Below are 14,937 nucleotides of genomic sequence, written 5' to 3' on the forward strand. Positions count from 1 at the left end.
CGTCTTGCTTCCCTTGCAAAGTTGGTGGTAACTTCAGTTTTTTATGGAGAATAATTAATTGGACTCGAACCAATAGAAGAACTTTGCCTGGGACCCTTGTTACCAAACAAATTTTTTGAAACTTTCTTTCTAGAATCCATTGCAATTCCTCAATGTACTGTGTACATGTAAGATAACAAGAGGAGATGATTTTATTAGTAACTAGAAGGCACAAATAATGTTTTGTGGGTATAATTTTTTATTAATATTTAAGCAAAATGGCACAAAAATATCTATATGATAGCTGAAAAGACTTTTTTTTCTTTTTCCAGAAATGTCAGTAAGTTAGCCACAATTATCTGTGCCCTATTAAATCACATGATAAAAGTGTACTAACGACAAAGCGACAAGTATGGCAATTGGGCACGAAAGTTATGTCTAAATTCACTTAAGCACAATTCTTTCCTTTTTTTGTTCAAATTTGACACGAAATGATTGTGCCTTTTCTGCATATCACACAAATACATTTGTGTCCAATGTGATTCAAAAGGGCGCAACCCTCTTTTTTGTGGCCTTTAGATCGTACTTTTTGCCCACTTCTCTAGTAGTGAACCAAAGACAAATTGAACAAAATTTTAAAATTAATTCCAATATTAATTCCTAATTAATGCCTAAAGAAACTCCTCATCAGCTTGGAGTTGTCTCTTTTAATTTTGGGAAATATCGAGTTTGGGCTTCATGATCATCAATAGCCTGGGCTTCTCCGAAAGGTGAGGGTTCTCTACTTCGTCAATTGCAGTACTCTTAAAATTTGGGTTCATCTAAATTATTTCTCAGATTTTTGAGGTTATACTATTAGGATGAGGGGGTTGACGAAGACAGGGGAGAGAGAAGAAGAGAAGGAGAGGAGAGAGTGGGTCGGGGAGGGGTTGATATGTGGGGGTTGGGTTGAGGTCAGGGCAGGTCTGTGGGGTGGGTAGGGGTTGCGATGGTTGGGGGGTTTAGATTTAGGGCGGTCTGGTGCGACAGATAGAGGGAGACAGGGAGAGAGCGGGTCGGGGAGTCGGGGCTGGGGGGTGGGTTGAGGGGTCTGATGGGTGGATGTGGCTAGGGAAGGGAGTGGAGATGGGGTGGCTGGGGTTGAGGATGGGGTTTGGAAGCCACAAGGATATGCATTTTATTTATATATTTTTGTAAAACACCATGCTATGCTAGAGCTCTCAAATACAATAGCAAATGCCAATATAATGATTTAGGGTATGGTGTCTCTGTTTTATTAGAACAAGCAAACCAAGAAAACAAACTAAAATGGGAGCCTCTCACACCTCTGATTAATGTACTAGTGAGGGAGGGCCACATAACCCATACGACATATTTTGTGCATTAAAACAAAAAGCTATGAACATAAAATAAAAATAAAAAGGGGAAAAAAGGAAAACAGATGTCGAAAATTCTATTTACAATGTCACACCACCATGGTGACCATATATTCTAACGGGACCAAGCATAGAAATAGATGTTTTTGGATCTTAATTAGAGACACAATCCGATTGTTGAGATGGAAACTTCTTCTTAGCGACGGCTTGGGTCCACTCCAGCAGTCTTGAGCGTCTCCGCAGTGCGAGGCCTGCAAGTTGCAACCAAACCAAGCAACCTTCATTAATATTGCATATACAAAAATGTACGATCTGCCAAAACATTTTCATGTCGGACAACATAAGATGTTTAAGTCGGACGATGAATTTAAACTCTTAGTTAGGTTAATTTTTATATGAATGTGTAGTTTAAATTCACAAACAGCTGAAGACGTGACATATATTAATATATGTATGCATGTATGTATATACCTAGTGAAAGCGTCACGCTGGACTGGATCAGGCATGGTGGGGTTGCCAGGATCCTGGATACGACCCACCTTCCTGAGGAAAGATTTGTTGATAAACCTGTCGGATGAGCTCACGGCAACATCTGGTTGCTCGACCTCGAACATGGATTCCCTCTTCTTCTTATCGAAGACGACGCTCGGGGCATGCATCAGCTGCTGTTTGAGGCTGTGCAACCCAATAATAATAGGCACCGTAATAAACCCTAGCACTATGGCAATCGGTGCATTCTCTGGCTTTGTAAGAAATTTCCTGCTTGGATTGAATATTGCATATATTACATACTTCCACATTTCTTAATTATACAATGCTTCACAAACTTTGCTATTCCCCTCTTAAGATTAAATTTAAATTATCCAAAATATAAAAAATTTCATAACCACCGGATAACCAATTCGTGTGTCGATTGACCTACATGTATTTGTGCACTGAGCCGGTTACCCGGATGTATAGTTAACCTTAATTAGAAAATTTGTACAAATGAATGATTAATGTTTAAACCTGATACGGCGGAAGGTAGACCCAGTAGGTTCACTTGCATGAAGGTTTTGTGTAATGGGTTTCATCTTGGGAGCGGTTGAGGTTGCAAAAGCTCGGTTCTCTCCCAACCGAACCAGCATAGATCTCCAATTGTTCTAGACAAACCCATATTAAATCATCATTTCACCATGATTAGCATCATATTAATAAGATATAAAACGTAATTAAGGCAATCAAATCAAATCAAAGAGATGATAATACAAAACAATAGAAAAGAGTTTGGGTTAGACTTACGGTTGCCCTCAAAGCCATTCTTCTTCTTCTTCTTTTTTTTCCCGAACGAACTCAACAGCAACGAGATTCTGAGTTAATAATTTTGATGACACTGTTTAGATAGTTATAAAGGGATTAGGGAGGCCGTGGATTTTGCTCATCCAATAATTGGCAATGGCCAATAAAATAAAGGTCCTATGGTCCACTCCTAAGCTTATCTATTTGAGCGTTTCATCATGCACTTGCCAAGATTGAAACGGCACTCACGGAGAATCTGACTCCCTTGCTCCCATTATTATCTATACTTGGTTTTAGCGTGGCCATGGCTCATGATGAGTAACAAGCTCTGAATCTAACTCAGACGAATATGGGCCTTGTAATAGGATACTGGAAGGCAATATGGGCCTTATAGTTGTAAGGCCAGCACCCATTAGTCTAAAACCCGATGTCGGGTTTGATACAAGTGATATTGGGAAAAGTAGAATTTAACACGGGACTTCCGGCGGAGGGTAAATGCTGCTGCATGATCCTTGCCATAATAGTTCTGTTTTCATCTTCATGTACAAGAGAGAGCAAAGATCAAAAGTGTGACAGTATATAAAAAATTACGAGAATTTGTACACTATCTAGTAACTTGAACAAAGTAATTCACAGCTGTTTCTTTCACCAACTTTTTGCTAAAGCCCATCTATATCTCTAGAGTATGGTATGCGCTTTGAGAATTGTATGCTATCATCTTCAAAACTTGATCTAATGTGGTGCAGTTTCTGCACAATGCAAAAATGGCAAATGGATCACATATACAATATTATTGTACATCTTTAGAAGTATGAGGACTGCTCCGGGATGATTTCCATCTGCCTAAGCACCAAAGCTGCTTTTTTCTTAAGCTCATCATCATGGAGGAGTTGGATAAGGATCCTCTCGAACCTCTGCTTTAATGTATCACTGATCGTTGTATGAACCAGGATCTTCTGAAAGAGGTCTAAGGCTTTGGTTTTGGCAGATAAAGATCCTCTGTCCAAGACTTGCAGAATGGCCACCACACCCTGGTTGTCCACAATGGCAGCAGTTGCATGTGAAAGTGTGCTGTGGTCTGTCAGCAATGTTTCAAGTGCCATCAGAGCAGCCTCTGCCACACCAGATTCTGTGTTACTCAAAGTCCGCACCAATGGCCTCACCGCGTCTGCCTTGACCAGGCAGAAGGTATCTCTTGGTGAACAAGCAGCACCATGAACAGAACATATACTTCCATTCTCTGATGATGCTGAAAAGCACAAGAAAAGCTTCATCAGATCAAAGAGGGGCGTCGAGGGCTTGGTTTGCCTGATGGTTTCTTCGGAGACTGACAGACTAGTAGACTGGGATAGTTGGGCAAGTGCAATGGCTGTTCTCTGCTTAGCTAGTGAGCTACCCCTGGTTAAGACACGAACTAATGATGGGTACACTTCAAGCTTGCCCAATTGTCTCTGAAGTTCAGGCTTGGTGGGTTCTGTGTAGCGCAGAAGGGCTGCTAGAGCATTCTCCAGTAGAGATGTGCCTTGGATGGAAGGTGCTATGTTCCCCCAATTTTCCTCATCCATGCTGCAAATTACCTCATGAATGGCTTTTAGTACTTCTGATTTGCGGAGTATCTCATCAATACTACTATCATCCCTCGGAAGCTGGCTGATAATTCCTGCAACAGTGGACCTTTCTTCAATGTCTGGTGAATTAATGAGGATGGTTGCCAGGGTGTTAATAGCAGTTTCTTTTGCAGGGGAAGGTGGTAGTGGAACCCCAGCAGTATGACCTTCTGATATGCAATATATGAGCTTCATTGCCCATCTTTTCACCACACGATGATCACTGTGAAGGGAAGAGAAGAGGTGAGCAATTGCATCCTGTTCAGATCGTATTATATCTCGAGCTATCTCTGATTTATAGCTCAGTGCAACCAGTAGGTGCAAGAATTGAATCTTGGTTTGATCTTCAGCACTGGTTACAAGCTGCAACAGTAGACAGACATTGTGCTTTGATTGGAGCTCTTGCAAGCCCTGATACTTTTGTTGTTCAAATTGTTTGCTGGCTCCAATCATGTTAGCAAGAATCTCAGCAGCTTCTTGTTTCAAGTGTGGATCAGACATGTTAAATGAGATGAGGCCAAGCAAATGTGGTACAGTGGCAGGGTCTTTCAGAAGTCGCTTTACAATCTTGTGGTGTGCTACAAGTTTCTTCATACATTTTAGGCAAGCAGATTTGCATGCTGGTGAGCTCGAAGAGAGCATCTGAAGTAAACTCTGTATAAATTGCCAGTCCTTTAATTCTTCAACGCTATTCTCCTTGAGTTGCATCTTTATCAAGGCTGCAGCCATCAATGTTCTGGTCTCCTGAGGTGCTGCAAAAACAGACCACGGGAATGATTATCTTGTGCAACAGTAGAAAGGTACATCAGTTACCTTCATTTTCAGGCATATCAATTTACCTTCATTGAAGCGAGCAACAAAAGGTTGGAAGTGTCCTGCTTCAGCCATCTTGACAACAAAATGTGTGTTTGACGAGAGGTTCTGCAACACCTTACAAGCTTCCTGTGACACATCAGGGTTATTCTTATGGAGTAAAGAAACCAGAAGAGGAATACAATCTTTTGTATCTCCTATTTTCTGCCCAATGGTTTCCTTTGCTGACAACTCCAACAAGACTGCAATGGCATCCCTTTTACTTCCTCCTTTGTAGATATACTTCACAATTCTTCGAATGGCCCCTGCTCTGACAATGGCTTCCTGAAACAAACAACAAGACCACTTAAATTACATCTATATTACAAAGTGAAATGGAATTGGGATAAGCAACACCATTTGTTTTCTTTTACCTTTTGATCCTCATTAAGTTTAGCTAGGTAGTAGAGACATTTTAATACTGCCACAGAATTTACTGTATCGTCTTTTAAGATCACTACCAACTTTGTTGCAAGTCCTTCCTCTGCAGCTTTGGTTGCATATCTAGGCATTTCCAAAAGAAACTGCATGTCCTCTAAAGCCTTGTCCATTTTAGAGCGGTCACTGGATTTGACTCCATGGACTGCAGCTTGGAATTTTAAATCCTTGTCTCTCTGATTCCATTCTTCAATAGAGTTTCGCAGCACAACATTAGGCGTGAGCTCTAGTGATGAAAGCTCCTGTCTGCAGATGGGGCAGTTCCTCTCTCCACGCCCAAAGTGTTCCTGAATTGCCTTCCTCTCAAAGCTGTGGCCACATGTAACTGCTACTGGGTCTTCCATCATCTTTTTGCAAAGTTCACACATGAATGAATCAATTGGATACTGCTGGTGGTATGTAGAGGTTTCCTCATCATTTGGTCTGGTAACAATTTCTGTACTGTAGAGGAAGTCAATCAGTTGAGATAGCTGAAGTGCCTCCGCCTGCTTCTTTTGAGCTTCCATGTCTTCTTTCTCTTGCTTCAAGAGTGCCAACTCATTTTGTACCAAGAACGCATTCGCTCGAGCACCAACGGCTTCTGCAACCTTCTCCAGAAGCTTTTGAGAATTCTCCCTATTCCTAGCATTTTGAGAAATTGAATTCTCCATCTCTGAAGCAATTGATTCCGTTGCACATGCTGACCTGAATTCCATTGATCCTAGATTGTTGATGATCTGTTTGGTCATAGTATTCAAGCTCAGGGAGATATCAAGATTGATCAGCTGAAAAGAGGAGACAGTCTTGGCAATATCTTTAGCTACATCCTCCATCTGCAAGAGCATTGAGTGTGATTTAAGCAAGAGGCGGAGGCGGCTTCCACATTTGTAATCCTTGATGATCTTGCTTGCTTTCTTCAACTGTATGCTCAATGTTGTCAGTGCAGCCTTTGTGGACTCTAATCCCAGTGCATTTTCAACTTTTCGGGCATTCAAGCTACTGAGGAGGATATTGAGCTCAGAAATACTCCTGGAGAACTCCAGAAAGCTGTCCTTTTCAAACAATAGATCCTTCGTTTCGCCCACGAGCCCCGTGGCCTGAAATCCCACCTTATTCCATAATTCCTGTAGTACTGCCACTCCTACATCCTCAATTCCGATATTGAAGTCCATTGTGGCCATTTTTAGTTGCAGATGAAATCTTAAGATATCTGTTCCAATCCAAGTTTCACTAGTTTCCTATAATCTCAGTCAATTTCATTCATAATCCCATTCAATTCCATTGCCATCCGGACCTGCAATCCTCCAAACAGTAAAAAAAAAAGATATTATAACCATTTCAATTTTAGTTTTTAGTTTTCCTTTTTTGTGCTACAATATAGAGGAAAATGAGAGTGAGAATGGGAGGATGAGAGGGAGGAGTAACAAAAGTGAAAACAAAATCTTGAAAGTGAAAACAATTTGAAATAGATTTCAGTTTTTAGTTTTCGTTTTCACTTTTGTTACTCCTCCCTCCCATCCTCTCCTCTCATCTTCCCTCTCAATCCTATCTCCACTCTCATTCTCACTTCCATTCTCCCTCTTTTTCCTCTATACTCTAGCACACAAAAAATGAAAACTAAAAACTAAAATTGAAATGGTTATCAAACAGGCCCTAAGATTAAATCTGTATACCACTTCATTTCTATTATATCTTTTCTTCCTCGTCTATTCTCTATTTCATCTACGGGAATTATTGTTGGCCAAAAATAAAAGAATTTGTCTTTACCAATCTGCCCAACTATGTAGTGCAACACGTAATCCTGTGCAATGTAAAGCAATTATAGTGAGAATATGATCAGTAATGGCTGTTGGCAACACCCAAAATCTGCCTAAAATCAGTTCCAAACCAGACTCCAATTATCTCTTTTTCTGTTTGTTCTGTCAGCTTCTTCTTTTTTCTCTTTTTTCGTTGGGATAAATTATTTAAAAGAGAGATTGTTTTGTGTAATTTGTTCAGATACTTCTTCCTTCACTCTCATTACAAATTACAAGCAAAGATGAAAATCACAATTCATATATCTTGCATATATATTAGAATTCAGAATGTATTTGATGCAAACTGGAAACCTTTAGGAGGAGAGAGATACACTCAAAGGACAAAGCCCAGAACACAAGGGAACAAAATTACGAGAGAGAGAGAGAGAGAGAGAGAGAGAGTTAGACGAAGTGAATTCCTGACCTCATTGGTTGACCAAATTCATGACCGCAGAAAATATTTCAGGTTCACTCTTATTTGTAGCCTTGAAGTCTCTGTTTGAGGTACTGGCACTCTGGAAAGGGACTTGGAAGATGACTAATCTGAACTCTAAGTTCCACCATCCATGGAGGAATTGTGTAAAAAAGAGCAGAGGTTTTTGCACAAGGTAAGAAGACTTGAAGAAAATGAAGAAACTCAAATGTTGGTGGAAAGGTCAAACTGAAAGACAGAGAAAGTCCTCATGTCCTATTATGCGTTGGGGTCAAAGTTGAATTTTCCTCACGCTGTTGGTCACTGGCTGAGAAAGCATTTGCTGCTGTTGTCAAAGTTGTACATTTGATTTTAGTTTTACTGATGCATGAATAATTCAACACACAAGTTACACACCAAAAAATAAAAAGGTAAAAACAAACCTAAAAAGCTCATCACAATGAAAACGCTAAAAAGAAAATTTAACGTTAAGAGTGACAGATTCATCATTTTTTATTCGAATAAAAATTAATCACAATTTATCTGATTGTGTTTGTTTTAAGTAGGGACAAATTCGTACTAACAATGCATCATGCAGTTTGCTAGAATTGAATTGATCCACAGCTAAAGACAAAAAGATACCAATATTAGAATTAAAAGCGCGTGTAAAATTATTTATCTAATAAATACTGACCTAGTCATTAATTTACTTAGAAGTTTCATTGCCTAAAAAAGCAAAGACCAATTCCAAATTCCACGTGACGTAGAAATTGATGGTTCAAAACAATTTCAGTATTTAAACTGTGGCCGCTGACTGCCCCAGTCTTTCTTCCAAGCCGTGTTTGCGTCTCTCCAGTGCCAATAACAGCTAACAAGACAACAATGTCAAAGACTGATGTGACATCTTCCTCTAAGCTGCCTTTGCGTGACAAATTGGGCGACCATTATTAAAAGAAAAATGTTAAAGAGGTGGAACACAATGTGATATAAAAATGTAATAAGCTTAGTATTACATTTATTAAAACTAACTGGATTCTGCTTTGGGCTCAGCAAATTACCAGTTAGCTCCTACTACTTTGTTCCCTCAATGAAACGACATTGTTTAGCTCCTAATGGTGGGCTTAAAAGGGTAATTTTCTGGGTGCAAGAGAGTGACCTAAAACTTTATAGGCAAATGTAACTTACACCCAAATTTGTATAACCATCTTTGTTTTTCAAGTGGTCTCTAAATTTGCCAGTAAGTAGTTCTTATCGGTATCGCGCGGAGAAAAGTGGGGAGGAAATTTAAAACAATTGCAGAGAAAGTGAGTAGGGGATGAGAAAAGATATCAAAAAATGACCGTGTGCATTATATAGTGGATGACACTTTTATATGCAATTGAGTGGTTATGTCTATGAAGGCATCAATTGCAGAAGAAATACAGAGCAATTTCGTTCTCCATGAATGCCATTGCACCAATGAATCTCCCTCAGACTGACTGTGCTAACATGACTTATTACTTACCTAGCAGAAGCTCATTTGGATACAGAAGCAAAGCTAATTTATTTAACTAGATCACTCTTTTGGGAGAAGAGCTGAAGCCAGATGTTGAATTTGGTTTGCTTCTCCACAATTTGACTCTTAAGCAACTCCATCACTGCATTTAAAACAAAATGTTAAGTCAAACTGATCAGAATCCAAACCACTTATTTAATGAAGTCAAGACCAGTCTTAAATCTTTCATTTGCATCACAATTAAGCAGTGTTAAGTAAGGGCTATTTTCTTGTAGTGTTCCAGTAATCAAAATGAAATAAAGAAAATTCAGGAGGATTTCAAAAACTGAAATTATTTTCTCACCAGTGTAATGACAACGACATCGATTCTCATTCGCATCACACAAATCCAAGGGACCAATGACACCATACTTCCAACCTAAAATGCATTAAGTTTCAAACTATTGCTGTATTTGCGCACGAAGTGATGGAAATTTAGAAAGAAAGAAAGAAAAAAAAAAGAAAAAAAAAGAAGGTATTGGCACATATTATATTAAAATAAGTAATGCTATTTAAACACACAAGATTGACCACATTTGCTAACCGCCTTATGTGGTAGCTGATGTGGTCATGTCATGCCAATTAATGAATATTGTCATATATATTTTATTTTTATTTGTTTCCTCTTTTTAATAATTATTAAAAACAAAAAATAAAAGTGAAAATTAAAAAATTAAAAAACCCTAAGCGTCCCTGGACTCTTCATCTCCAACGCTCCCATTTTTCCTCCATCAAATCTACCCCTCCTCATCCTCCATTGTTGCTGAGATTTGGAGTTTTCTCAATAAAAACGAAATAAAAAAACCCTAACGTCTGTAGCCTCACGTCGTTCTCTACTATGTCTCTCTCATGCTCCATTGTTGTTGTGAGAGTTGGAGTTTTTTAATAAAAAAGAAATTAGCGTCCCTGGGCTACTGCCAGTAAGAACAATTTGGGTGGGTTGAGGAGAGGTTTACTTGTCAATTAATCTCCAAAAGCTTTTGCTTAGTGTAGTTATTTTGGGTGGGTTGAAGAAGGGGTTAAAGGTTGAGGTACATACTCAATTTTTAGTGTAGTTAATTCCTTTCACAGTGGAACAATAATGGAGGATGGGAATGGGTTAATTTGATGGAGGAAGTGAGTGCAGGAGAAGAAACGTAGAGACGCATGGTTTTTTAATTTTTTTTTAATTGAGAAAACTTCAAATCTCAGCAATAATGGAGGAAAGGGATGGTAGATTTGATGGAGGAAGAAGGGAGCAGTGGAGACAAGTCCACGGACGTTTTTATTTTATTTATTTATTATTTATTATTTATTATTTTATTTATTTTATTTATTTTGTTTTTAATAATTATTAAAAATAGGAAATAAATAGAAATAAAATATACATGGTAATATTTATTAATTAACATGGTATGACCACATCAGCTGCCACATAAGGTGGTCAGCAAATGTGGTCAATTTTATGTGTCTAAATAGCATTACTCTATTAAAATAGAGAATTGAACCAGATATGAAACCTAATTGTGGAATTTATGCTTTTCTAGTATCATATTATCAAAAATTTTCTTCAATGACAACACTTGGTTTTGAACTCTTCATGGATATGTGTAATCTAAAAGGTACAATGAAACTGAAAATTAATGAGTACCATTAACATAAGTGTAAGTTTCCATTCGACTTCACACATGAACTAAACTTCAAATTTCCTCTCCATCCAGCTTGTGCTGCTCCTAATTAATCTATAATATTTTCTTCCAACCAACTTTCAATGAGAGAAGACAACCCATTGTCATGGCAAAGGGCAAATACTATTCATTTCAATTTTTTTTTTAAACTTAAACGATTAATTTGGAGAAGATTTTCGGTTGCCATATGCCAATATTTATTATAAAATTCACATCTCATAATTTGGATGAATTTTTCGGATAAGATTTTTGGTTGCCACGTGTCCATATTTATTATAAAATTCACCTATCAAATTTCAGATAAGATTCTTGGTTGTCACGTGTCGATATTTATTATAAAATATAAATCTCATATTTCAGATAAGATTTTCACCCTATAAAATCACGCCACATGTCATCTCTATCTTCTAAATCCCTCTATAAAACCAGAGGCTCAACGCAGACCTCACACACCATATCCTCTCTATCCTTTCATTTCTTGGATTTTAGATTTTATAGTCCACTCTCAATGTCGAACATGAGGAGATGCTTGGAGAGGCAAGAGCAAGAAATTAAAGAAAGAAGGCGCAAATAAGCTGAAGAAGAAAGGGAGGAGGAAGAATATGATGAACAAGTTTCCATGCTAGTGGGTATGCTCAATCTATCAAGGCAAGGCTGCCATCGTGGTTCAAAAACGTGGACAGATGTAGGCATTCTCAAGGTAAGAATCTTTTGGAAGATTATTTTATCCCAAATTCGTTGTACTCTACTGTTGATTTTCAGGGGCGATATAGAATGCAACCCTGTTTGTTCAATAAAGTCATGCATAATGTTTGCAAATACGGTGCATACTGCATTCAGAAGTGTGATGTTACTAGGGTTTAGGGGCTTCTTCCAGAGCAAAAGCTTACAGCTTCTTTATGGATGCTGGCGTTTGACACATCTACAGACCAGGTGGATGAGATTGCTAGGATGGGAAAATCCACTATCCTAGAAAGCTTGGTCAGATTCTGTGATGCAAGCGAAACTCTCTACATAATGGATTACCTCCATAAACCTACACTTAGGGACCTCCAAAGGTTTCTACAAAAAAGGCGAAGCTTGAGGTTTCCCAAGCATGATTGGAAGCATCGACTATATGCACTGGCAATAGAAGAATTGCTCAACTGTCTGGTAATGAGATTATGGGAATAGGAAAGAGCAAAAATGACACGACCCGATCCAAATTTCACTTTGAAATTCGAGCCGAGCCCTGTTCGTGTCCAACACTTAGCGGGTGCCGGGCACAATGACTAAATTGCCCTTCTAGTTAAAATTCAAGTTTATTACAAGTTCAACTTCAAATGAAAATTCGGCAAAGTCTCCCCTGCAATTTGATCGTTTCCCAAAATTTCCACCTATCAAAAGCATAAATATACATATCCCAACTGCCAGCATGCTTCCAATTTATGATCCAAACAGTTCTGATAAACTAAACGGCCTCAGGCCACACAGAAAGTCTTAGGGCAAATTATCAAAGCAACTAATTCAGGAATATACAACAGAACAATTTGATTTCAAAAGAAAAGTCTATATAAGAGGAAGAGTGGAGCGGAGTGTGGAATCTGCCCGATGGTGGCGCTCTGGTGCACGTCTATTGCTTGGGGCGCAAAACATTCAAAAATGTGAGTGGACAAAAATAAAGGTCTAGAAAATAACATATGAACATACTAACCCCACTGTAAAAACAGTTATGAAAAACTGAATTTTCCTCTTCATTATATTCGTACTAAAATCAATGCATTCACATATTTATATACGTATATGCCAATCATACCCAAGGTTAATAAAACTCTCTTAAAAGCATTGAAATCAATTTAAAACTACCACCTAGTTGTACCCCTTTAATTCTGTCCATTCCTGATAATCCGTCAATTCTCTTGGCAGGTCTCGGTGATACAAAGTCAACCGAGCCGCAAACTGGCAAGATTCAAGGGACCGTAGTCAGCCTGATCCTCATTCCTGGCTCCCACGGTCCCGGCGTCCCCAAAACTCGTGAGGCAAATATCAAGCACGCTGACAAAACTGAAGGCAACTTGGATGTCCGTGGACATCGTCATATCCGAAGGTAACATATACCGAAGGCAACCTGTTTCTATAACTGGGTACCTAAGGTGGCTTAAGAAAATATAAAATTTCTGAAAGATCTAATGAAGAACTGAATTTTTGTTAAATCTAGAACTCTGATGCCATTTATCTTATATATATCTCAATCTTTACTTTCCATATATTTTTAGCATATTCAACAAGGCAGCATATAAATAAAAATATTTAACTTCAACAAATCATGCTAGGAAAACCATAATCAATAAAACTTATTTAAGATCAAATAATGAAATTCATTTACATAAAATCATTTATAAAACAAAAGTCCACTCACTCCTGGTCCGAGCTAGCTGGACCTCCTGAAGGTCCCTCATGCAGGTCTGCCTGGTCCTGGGTACCTGATTAAACCACCACGAATATGTAATTAATAAAACTGCTTGGTATAAGTATTTAATTAAAACTCTGACCCCCGACTCCTAGAAGTGCATGCACTAACTTTAAAGTCATTCTTATGCTCACTTAAGCATTTCAGATGGTTAGAGTTGTCTTAAAAGACCCGAGACTCACTAAGCGATAAACTTCTATATTGATCAATCCGGGACCTCGTGGGGTCCACGACCTCCAATTACCATCCAAGAGTTCCTATAAGTTCCTCACATTAAATAACCATGTCCTGCAAGTCTGGTCTGAATCGGACGGTCGGATTGCTCACGATCATACGATCAGATGGTTATTGTTTAACTTAATCTTTGAAATATTAAATCGGAGTATCCAGGACTCCGATTCTCAATCCGTGAATTCCTGTACGATCCTAGAGGTCTCTAGATTAACATATTTGAAAATGAAGTTGATCCAACAGTCTGGATGTATCAAACCCGGATAACGCCTAATATGAGATATCCGATCGACGACCAAACGATAACCAAATTGAAATCCGAGCATACCGTCATGCTCAGGATGACATGGAGAACATTCTAGGACAAAAACCTAACATTGACACCCTGGTGACGCACTGCCACCGCCGGCGGGTGCATTGAGCAATTTTTCGGCGATCGGAAAACTCCAAACCGCAGGCCAATAATCACACCTAAGGATTAAGCACATTAAGGGGAGTAACTTTATACCTTGGCTCGACGATCAATTCCATCTCTAAAGCCCTCGAACAAAGCTTTCTGTCACTTGAAAACCTAGAAAATTTAGTTTCAAAATCAACGAAATTGAAATGGATTCATGTTAGGTTTTCGAGGGATAACACAAAGGGAAGGTAGGAGAGTAGTTTAGGTGTAATTACCTGAGTTATGGCGGTCGAAATCATACGAAAAATGCCCCGAAATTTACTGTTTTGAAACAGCCCATTTTTTAGCTCACTTTGGCTCGAATTTTGGCTTTAATTTCCTTAGATTTGGGGATGCAAATTGGTATAGATGTGCAGAGGAGAGAGAGACGAAGAGAATGGATTCAAAATCGTGGTCGTAGGCGGCCGGATGTGGCCGAAATCTTCATCGGAAGCCATGGAGGTTGTGGCTAGCTTGAACAGAGAGGAGAGAGAAAGAGGTCTGTCTGCGTGAGAGGAGAGGGAGAGGTTTCACCTTTTAAAAAAAAATCTGACTTCGTAAAAATTACGATTATGCCACTGAGCTTCTTTTGATCGTCATTTCTTTGTTATAACTCCGATTTGAGTCCACTGCGTGTCTGCAGACTCGTATAGCCATGCTCTACGCAACGGTCCAACAAAAATGTCCAAATTCCTCCCCGAATAAAAGTCAACTTTTTAACCAATAAAATATTCTATGGGCAAAATAGTCTGTTCTCAGAATAAATTTATAATTTAAAATTAATTACGGATCGAGTTATTACAAAAAAAAGTATCATTTTGAAAGCCGTTGCATCATTCGATAAATGAATTTGGCATATAATATTTTCAATACTCCTTCGGCAACAGTAATTTCAAATCA

At 38.7% G+C, this 14,937-nt stretch overlaps 2 protein-coding genes across 5 annotated transcripts; both read right to left on the bottom strand.

The window, feature by feature from the left end:
- LOC18791263 lies at positions 1,205–2,780 on the bottom strand. Its single transcript, XM_007223548.2, has 4 exons — positions 2,637–2,780; positions 2,364–2,497; positions 1,827–2,114; positions 1,205–1,606 (listed from the first exon to the last, which is right to left on the bottom strand). The coding sequence occupies exons 1-4, from the start codon at positions 2,652–2,654 to the stop codon at positions 1,552–1,554; spliced, it is 495 nt and encodes a 164-aa protein (XP_007223610.1). The 5' UTR covers positions 2,655–2,780; the 3' UTR covers positions 1,205–1,551.
- On the bottom strand, positions 3,190–7,947 carry LOC18790039 (U-box domain-containing protein 43). 4 transcript variants are annotated; one of them, XM_020554216.1, is made up of 5 exons: positions 7,730–7,947; positions 7,277–7,310; positions 5,467–6,803; positions 5,080–5,377; positions 3,190–4,992 (listed from the first exon to the last, which is right to left on the bottom strand). In XM_020554216.1, exons 3-5 carry the CDS (start codon positions 6,688–6,690, stop codon positions 3,437–3,439), a joined length of 3,078 nt encoding a protein of 1,025 aa, XP_020409805.1. In that variant the 5' UTR covers positions 6,691–6,803; positions 7,277–7,310; positions 7,730–7,947; the 3' UTR covers positions 3,190–3,436. The 4 variants fall into 4 exon arrangements, with proteins under 4 accessions (XP_020409805.1, XP_020409804.1, XP_020409803.1 ...); XM_020554215.1 differs by having other exon boundaries at positions 7,183–7,310; XM_020554214.1 differs by lacking the exon at positions 7,277–7,310.

Source organism: Prunus persica, chromosome G1, assembly GCF_000346465.2.
Source record: "Prunus persica cultivar Lovell chromosome G1, Prunus_persica_NCBIv2, whole genome shotgun sequence".
In the NCBI taxonomy this organism is placed as follows: Eukaryota; Viridiplantae; Streptophyta; class Magnoliopsida; order Rosales; family Rosaceae; genus Prunus; species Prunus persica.